At 34.4% G+C, this 9,503-nt stretch overlaps 1 protein-coding gene across 1 annotated transcript; it reads right to left on the reverse strand.

Moving 5' to 3' along the window:
- Positions 1 to 5,962: 5,962 nt before the first annotated feature.
- On the reverse strand, positions 5,963 to 7,656 carry LOC125847046 (E3 ubiquitin-protein ligase WAV3-like). Its single transcript, XM_049526752.1, has 2 exons — positions 7,501 to 7,656; positions 5,963 to 6,211 (listed from the first exon to the last, which is right to left on the reverse strand). The coding sequence occupies exons 1-2, from the start codon at positions 7,654 to 7,656 to the stop codon at positions 5,963 to 5,965; spliced, it is 405 nt and encodes a 134-aa protein (XP_049382709.1).
- Positions 7,657 to 9,503: the final 1,847 nt, after the last annotated feature.

The following is a 9,503-nucleotide window of genomic DNA, read 5'->3' on the forward strand; positions in this document are numbered from 1 at the left end:
TTCTGACTACAATAGTCGATAGTATTTAAATTAATAAAATATTATTTTACTATCGTTCCGAATACCGTAGTCGGCAGTTTAGGTACTTTAATGATCGGGTTTTAATTTATATATAGTGACTACGGTAGTCGGCGAATGCCGACTGCTGTAGTTGGCAAGTATTTTCCGACGCACAGTCTTCCACTACTCAAAAGTAGTCGGAAAGTCATCGGAAAACTCCATTTTCCAATTACATTCCGACCAATTTTGCAGTCGGCAAACAACAGAATTCTAGTAGTGATTATTTTTCAAGAATGTGGTGAAGTATTGGGGGCTGCCGAAGCATATCATCGGTGACCGAGACCCCCGCTTCACTGGGAACTTTTGGAGGGAGCTATTCGAGATACTTGACACGAAGCTTCACTTCTCCAAGGGTTTCCAACCGCAAACTGAGCGTATTAACGCCCTATTGGAGTGCTATCTTAGGCACTATGCGAGTGCGCATTAGAAAGACTGGGCCAAACTCCTTGACATGGCGCAATTCTCTTACAATTTGCAAAGGAGTGAGTCCACTGGGCGCACCCTATTTGAGTTGGCAACTGGCCAACAACCTCAAACTCCACATTCTTTACCAGTCGCCTTCCAGGGGAAGAATTTGGGATCCTACCATCTTGCCAAGGGATGGGAGGAGCAACTTGACACTACCAAATCCTACTTGGACAAGGCAGCGAAGAAGATGAAAAAGTTTGCCGACCGCAAGAAGCGTCCCACGGACTACCAAGTTGGGGACATGGTCTTGGTGAAGTTCAACCCAAGAAAGTTTAAAGAACTAAGGGGTGTTCATCAGAACTTAGTGCGGAAGTACGAAGACCCATTCAGGATCATTGCCAAGGTAGGCAAGATCTCTTATAAGGTGGAGTTACCTCCACACTTCAAAATCCATCCATTTTTTCATGTAAGTGTCCTCAAGCCGTACCATGAGGACAAGGATGATCCTAGCCGAAACCAATCACGACGAGCACCCATAACAATCACCATCTCGCATAACCGAGAGATTGAGGCTATTATAGACTATCAAGCCAAACAGAAGCGAGGTCAACAAGCCAGCGCCATGTTCCTTGTGCATTAGAAGGGACAGACTCCAGAGGCCACATGGGAGAGATGTGAAGACTTGTGGCAGTTTAAAGACCGAATCCAGGAGTTTTTGCAGCAGTGCACCGCGGTCGTCGCATCAACAGGTGGGGGAGACTGTCATGTCCCGCCGCTTTGCCAGTCAAATTTTGCATCTGGATAAGGGCGGAAGAATCTAGAGTTGTGGAGAGGCTTATAGAGAACTCTAGAATCCCTTAGATATTTCAAGAAGGCTTTGGAACATCCTAGAATATGTAGAGAATTCTAGAGAGAGACCAAAGTGTAAATACTTTAAGGACTTGTAAAGTAATTTTAAATTACATTTTAGCCCCTAGATTGTAGTATAAATAGATGGGGCATTCATTTGCAAAGCATCACACAAGTTGTAAGCAAATCTTCCAAGCTAATACAAAGCCTTCTTCCAAACTTCCTAAGTCTTTCTTTACATTTCTTAGCGACCTTAAGTTCAAAGGGTTTACTTGAGCTTACAAGATCTTGAAAGAATAGTGAGTAAGTTATCAAGTGCCGCACAGAGCTTTGGCGAAACTCTAAGTCAGTGACATGATGTTGGCTTTAATATGATTTGCTAAGTTTTGATCACCTGTGAAATGGAGGTAGAATCATATTTAAAAAATCAAATACAGTTGGAGTATAACGGACAAATCTAGGAGTATTCAGTGAATTAATAACACCACTTGCACTAATTAGAGTTCGGGCACGTGCAAGTTCAAGATCATATAGTTGGCATAGAACATAAACGTGTTCCGGTTAAATAAAATAAAAAGGACCATCATGAAGCTAACGTTTGAAGTTAAGAGGAGGATATCTTTGAAAGGGAAATTTAACCTTTCCAAGACATCTCTCAAAGCACTCTTTAACTCTACTACACTCTCCGTTGTAAGCAACACACATTCCAAGGTAATTCCAAGCATTCAGCATATCCGGATCCAAATTGGTCTGGAAGATAATATTGACATTGAGAAAGTAATTACCCAAATCTAAATAGTTTATTCTGATTTTACTTACCGCATTACTAGATGAGGCTCTGCTTCTTTTATGTAAAATGTTGGAATAGCACTATACAACCTCCCCTTAAGATATTCATACATTGAGCGCTCAGATTCTGATTTGTTATATTCTGCACAAATTCATATTAGTTAAATCATTAATATGATTTTTTGAGAAATTGAATTGAATTGAATTGAATTGTATACACAAATGAATTGTACCTTTCAGTATTTTCTCAAGTTGAATGATGCCTGCACATATCTCAGTTTTCAGATCACAAATCATATCATCCTTGGTAAAAGATGGATGGTTTTTGTATTTGGTACAGATAGTCTCCACAAATTCAATAGCATTTGCTTTGCTTCGGCTTTCTCAATTTCATTCCAATTAACTTCTACTTTCTCTAGACACTCCTTTCGGATAAACCTCTTCTCCTTTCTCAAATTTCTCCATGACAATTTATTTCTGATCAGTTGAAGTTGCTTCGGCTTTCTCAATTTCATTCCAATTAACTTCTACTTTCTTTACAGACACTCCTTTAGGATAAACTTCTTCTCCTTTCTCAGATTTCTCCAGGACAATTTCGTTCTGATCAGTTGGAGTTGCTTCGGCTTTCTCAATTTCATTCCAATTAACTTCTACTTTCTCTACAGACACTCCTTTTGGAAAAACCTCTTCTTATGTCTTAGATTTCTCCATGGCAATTTCTTTTTTCTGATTAGTTGGAGTTGCTTTGGCTTTCTCAATTTCATTCCAATTAACTTCTACTTTCTCTATAGACACTCTTTTAGGATAAACTTCTTCTCTTTTCTCAGATTTTTCCATGACAATTTCTTTCTGATCAGTTGGAGTTGCTTTGGATTTCTTAAGTTCATTCCAATNTCTTATTTCTTAGATTTCTCCATGGCAATTTCTTTTTTCTGATTAGTTGGAGTTGCTTCGGCTTTCTCAATTTCATTCCAATTAACTTCTACTTTCTCTATAGACACTCTTTTAGGATAAACTTCTTCTCCTTTCTCAGATTTTTCAATGACAATTTCTTTCTGATCAGTTGGAGTTGCTTTGGATTTCTTAAGTTCATTCCAATTAACTTCTACTTTCTCTACAAACACTCCTTTCGGATAAACCTCTTCTCCTTTCTCAGATTTCTCCATGGCAATTTCTTTCTGATCAGTTGGAGTTGCTTCCGCTTTCTCAATTTCATTCCAATTAACTTCTACTTTCTCTACAGACAGTCCTTTCGGATAAACCTATTCTCATTTCTCAGATTTCTCCATGACAATTTCTTTCAGATCAGTTGGAGTTGCTTCGGCTTTCTCAATTTCATTCCAATTAACTTCTACTTTCTCTACAGACACTCCTTTAGGACAAACTTCTTCTCCTTTCTCAGATTTCTCCATGACAATTTATTTCTGATCAGTTGGAGTTGCTTTCGCTTTCTCAATTTCATTCCAATTAACTTCTACTTTCTCTACAGACAATTCTTTAGGATAAACCTCTTCTCCTTTCTCAGATTTCTCCATGACAATTTATTTCTAATCAGTTGGAGTTGCTTCCACTTTCTCAATTTAATTCCATTTAACTTCTACTTTCTCTACAGACACTCCTTTCGGATAAAACTCTTCTCCTTTCTCAGATTTCTCCATGAAAATTTCTTTCTGATCCGTTGGAGTTGATTCGGCTTTCTCAATTTCATTCCAATTAACTTCTACTTTCTCTATAGACACTCCTTTAGGATAAACTTCTTCTCATTTCTCAGATTTCTCCATGACAATTTCTTTCTGATCAGTTGGAGTTCTCAATTTCATTCCAATTAACTTCTAATTTCTTTACAGACACTCCTTTAGGATAAGCTTCTTCTCCTTTCTCATATTTCTCCATGACAATTTCTTTCTGATCAGTTGGAGTTGCTTCCGCTTTCTCCATTTCCTTCCAATTAACTTCTACTTTCTCTACAGACAGTCCTTTCGGATAAACCTCTTCTCCTTTCTCAGATTTCTCCATGACAATTTCTTTCTGATCAGTTGGATTGCTCAATCTCACTGCAACTTTCAAGTGTGAAGTTAATGGTTTGGATTTTTTGGTGGGAATTTCTGTTTTTAAGTATCAGGTTTTCTTCATCTACTAATTCAACAAATTGCCCTGTCACCCTCTAATAGTTTTTTAAATATCTTTTAACTCCTTAGTGTTTTAAGTTTTAACCTTAGAATCTCATATTTACTAGTATTTGAAGAAATCTCTTTGTCCCACTTTTATTTTATTTACATGAGGTACGATAATTTAGATATTTTTCTATCTTTTACATTTTGTGGGGCATATGGCTTCCACTTCTCTACTCACATGTTGGTTGACATATATATCATCCATACGCTAAAGATGGCTAGGTAAGAAAATCATGTTCTAAGTGAAAATCATATATGCTACCTTAAGTATTTTGTAACTTGTTGATTCTAAAGTTCAATTCATAAGTCTAGATTTTGATGAATAAGTTTGTTACTACTTGGTGAGTGATTACGTAATTATATACCTTTAATCTCTTTAGTGAACTCATTTGGATATTCCTTTGTTATGGATTCATTTATGAGTTCAATCTCTTCTCCTTAGATTGATTATCCATTCTTTCAACTAGCTAGTTTATGTTTCTCCCTTGTCTAGTTTTTGGTGTTATCCTTTTTAATTTTATTTTGTTTATTTACTTGTCTAGTTTATTTGCTCCTGCATATTTGAGTTTTTCACTTAGAAAGAGCACAATATTTGCTGGTCTTTAGTGAGCTGCCACTCCCAGTACTTATGAAGCAATCTAGCGGTTGTCGGAAAGTAAGAAGGGGAACAATGATGGAGAATATCCGGCAAAAAGGGGGAAATGGAAAATAGCAAAACAAAAAATAAAAAGATAGGAGAAAATGAAAAACGGACTTTGGATAATCGTGTGGTGGGGATGGGAAATGGGACAAGGAGGACGACACAAATGAATCGTACATGTCTCCTTCTATACTATGTGGCCAGTCTTTGTGATTTGAGACAAGTCTGTATATTTTTGGTCCACTTTTGGGACTTGTACTCTTTTTGTAGTAGCTCTATAATTGTGACTTCCAGGTTATGGGTTGAATCTTTTGTCTTATATACTGAGGAGACCACCAATACACAATGCAAGGCATCTTGAACCGTAACAAACGATTCAATGAATGAAAGTGTGGTATCAGATATAGCATACAGAGCAGAAGAATCATAGTCTGAACCGAACCCAAAAGTATGAACAGGGAAAGTTGACATATCCTCTGCCTCTGCCCTTTGTCTATTGCAAGGACGAATTGAACAAGACAACAGATTCATAACTATAGCTAGCCGGTCTGAAGGCCCAAAGTTCTCTATGACAAAGCACAGTGTTTGCTTCAAGAGTGTCAATTTTGTACCATTCATGCTCCCACTATATCACGACCCGAGACTACCCTCTAGTCGTAATATGGTTCTTAGCGCCACAAGTGATCCCAAGCTAACTGATGGACTAGCATGGCACTAAGAAACACAGATGCAGAAGCTAAATCTGAAATAGTTTTATTAAACTCAAAACAACAAGTATCTGAATAAACATAAGCTGGAGCTAATGTGACTGTCTGAGAGCCTCTACTAAGATGAGTTGCTAGGACAAGCCCCTAGCTAACTCTATCTGTCTGAAAACTGAAACATTAACAACTGAATAAAAATGTATAGGTCGTCCTCGAAAGATGAGGACTCACCAATAACACTACCAAGGCCGATCTGAAGTTGTACTAACTGCAGCCTGAGTGTTGAACATCCGAACCTATATTATTGCCAATGACGTCTATAATGCTTGAGCCCCCATCTAAAAATTGGACGTGCTGGGGAGGGGGTTAACAGGACCAAGCACCCGAATTCGACGCACTATAGTAACATCAGTAGCAAATTGGAAAGGGATCTCCTTCCATTTGCATCTACAGATGGGGCAAAAGAGGTTCCCATGCTTAACATTTTCGCCAATGCAGCTGAAGTGAAACGAATGCATGCATTCAGCAGTAAATATGGCCTTACCTTTCTCAGCTTTCATACTCCCAAGGCAAATCACACATGTTTCCTGCAAACAACAATATAATTGAATACAAAAGCAACACACTATCTTCACTCAAAATTCGTACAATTTACATGGTAACAAGGCACAAATATAAAAGTAAAATAATCTCATTTTTAAAAATAATCGTACAATTTACCTAACATCTATTCTTCTTTATGAAAATGGTGTTTGAACCAGCTTGAGCGTGCATCAACTACTTAACTAGGTATAGATTATTTTCTTCTTTTAGTTAATGATTCTTTTATTTCTGAAAATGTACTAATAAAATTAATTAACCAAAAATGTATAATATTGATTCAAATTATAATTATTTTGAATTAATTAAAATAGTTTAAAAAATAATTATGGTAAAAAAAAACTCAAAATAGGGGAGAAAAATATTATATTGTAAATTATGGAGAGATATGAGTCAAATTTAAAGGAAGATTTCTGAAATTATCCTTAAAGTTTTTCTTCTTTAAGTTTTGAAAAGTAGTGCTCTTTTTTATAAAATAAATAAATGAAAATAGTGGTCATTTTCAATACTAATTTTTTTTATTTTTAAAAAGTGTTTTAATTGATTACAAAAATCAACTTAAAATGTTTGTATGGTAAAATCCAACAAAGGTCAACCATTTAAATCTCAGCTTCAAAAGAATGATAACATTGTTGCCTTTAAAATGGGTGTTAAAAGCAAATTAAGGAAGATAGTTTTATATTGTAAAATTGGATTTCTTTAGTTCACTAATCAACGACGAAAAAAATGTAAACAAAAATTCAATATATACCCTCATCGATACATTGAAACTAATAGTAAAACTAATTAAGATCAAACCAGGGAATGAGATGCGACAAGAAGGGACTGATTCAAATTATATTTTTTCATAAATTTATGCAGGACAGATTGTAATTTATATGAGTTTAAATAAATATTTTTCTAAAAATTGTAATTTGTACAGGGAGGATTTACAACAAATCACACTAAATGGGGGTGGGGGCGGGTGGGTGGATTGAAGTCTTTATAATTTTAGATGGATTTACCCTGCAACTATCATGCTCTGCCCCACCTCATTTGTCATCTTAATCAAACTACAAATAAAGGGTACTTAAGTAAGAATAAGAATTAAATTTCACTTAGAAAAAGTACAATTTTTTGTTGGTTTGTTGCCATCTGCCACTCTTAGTGGTGACGCAATTTAAATGTTGTCGGAAGTAAAAAGAGAAACACGGATGGAGAATTTTAGACAAAAAGGGGAGAAAATGAAAAATATAATAAAACAAAAATAAAAAGAGAGGAGAAATGAAAAAGGGACCTTGGATAATCGTGCGGTGGGGCTGGGTAAACGGGACAAGGAGGACGGCGACGAAGGAATAGCAGGTGATTTGGAATGGTGTGTCTCATTCTGGGAATTGTTATCCTTACGCTTAAGTGAGAGCGCCTTCTTCAGTTTATGCCACAACATCAACATTTTTTTTCGTTTTCTTCGGAGAAAGATGAGAAGCAAAGAGAGAAGAGTGCAAATGAATGAGTTTTTTTGTGTGAAATCGAATATCAATGGATTCTGTATATATAGTGAGAAATGGAGTCTGGGTTATAAATACAGATAGGATTGAGTAATTTTAGAGATAACTTAAATTTAATATTAATAGTGCACAGATACGATGTCATTGAGTTCAATAAGTTAAAGAAGAGCTTTCAAAAAAATTAATTATATTTTTCTTTTGTAGAAATTTAAGACTTCATATATGCAAAATCCTTGGTATTCAACTATTAATAAAAACTAGCAAAAAATTATTTACGATATTTAAACCAAACACCCCCTAAGTTATATGTGTTGGTTGGTAAGTACTTAATTCATTATTTACTTGTTTGAAAAGAAAAAAGATAAATAACTCGCTAAAGTTAAGTTATATTATATTATTGATAGAACGGTAGTTTCATAATTTTTAATTTATGAATTTAAACTATAATTATTTTGCTTACAAGATTTTATATAGATTATTTTACATATTAAATATATATTTTAAACATAATTATAAGATTTGAATCAAAGTTAATGATTTCTATGAAACACTTGATTATAGCGAAATTTTGCTTCTCATCAGTATTGCATTAAACTTTTGACACTACCAATATAGTATAAATAAGTGAGCTTCGATTAGGAAAAATAATTAAGTTATATACACTTTTATCAAAACAAATTATATTCATCATCTAGCTCTTGGGTTTGCAATATTATACCATAGGGAAGAGATTTATTTCAATAAAATATTAAAAGGAGAATCTAGACGATTAATTAATTAATATATATATATATATATATATATCCCTACACTAACTTCTCCATATTCCAAATGCTATTTATTTTGCTCATAATTAGACTGAGAGGCCTTCGCAAAAATATGGCGACATATTTAAGCACTTATGCTTTATTTAGAAACGGTAGTTTTTCTACAGATCTTATCTATTATTTCTTTCAGTTAGCTTAGATAATTGAGTTTTATTTTATTATTATTATTATTCAAATTAAGTTAGCACAATGTAAATTCTTACATTTTGATGAATATATAGTTTCATAATGACTACGATAGATTTTTGATAATACATAATTTTAGTTTGGTAGGATTCAATGATGTAAACTTTATTTATGCTTTAACCCTATGAGATTACTACCGAGATATTTTCATTTTTCATCTCTCTTTACTTCAAATTTTGTTTTGCAGATAATTTGCATGTACCATATTAGAATATACATCGATTAGTTCGACTTTATAATTATAGCATTACAAAAGAGTAAATATTTTCATCAGCCAAACACCTTCGCCGGAAAATTAGATATATTCTTTATTATGGATTCATTGATGAGTTTAATGTCTTTTCCCTTAGATGATTATCCATTTCTTTCTTCTAGTTTTCTTTACTTATCTAATTTGTTTCTCCCACATAGTTGAGTTTGTATAAATTTGTAGCTAAACATGTTTGTCACCTTCAATTTTTTTGGGAACCCTGTGCTACACAAAAATGAAATAGTTGGTCTAGTTAGTTAGCTTTGTCATATCAACAATTAGTTACAGGTTGTTCAATTAGTTAGAAGTCAATAGCAAATTAGCTTGTTTCTCATTTCTATCGAATCATGAATTGAATATACTGCAGAGTTACTACTGAGATTCTCTTATTCATCTTATGTCTTTTCTTCCACCTACCTGAAAAACAAAAGCTTCCCACTGAGCTCATCTCCTGCTCCTAGAAACTCAGATTTTATCTTGAATCTCTGCCTTTTAGATAACAGTTAACACCCTCTTACAAGTCTAAAGA

Source organism: Solanum stenotomum, chromosome 12 (genome assembly GCF_019186545.1).
Source record: "Solanum stenotomum isolate F172 chromosome 12, ASM1918654v1, whole genome shotgun sequence".
In the NCBI taxonomy this organism is placed as follows: Eukaryota; Viridiplantae; Streptophyta; class Magnoliopsida; order Solanales; family Solanaceae; genus Solanum; species Solanum stenotomum.

Bases quoted from the DNA above. Each gene is read 5' to 3' on its own strand.
- LOC125847046 (XM_049526752.1), bottom strand. From the start codon at position 7,656: ATGTTGATGTTGTGGCATAAACTGAAGAAGGCGCTCTCACTTAAGCGT. The intron at 6,212-7,500 runs GTCCCTTTTTCA...TGTTGTTTGCAG, and splicing joins CCACCGCACGATTATCCAAG to GAAACATGTGTGATTTGCCT.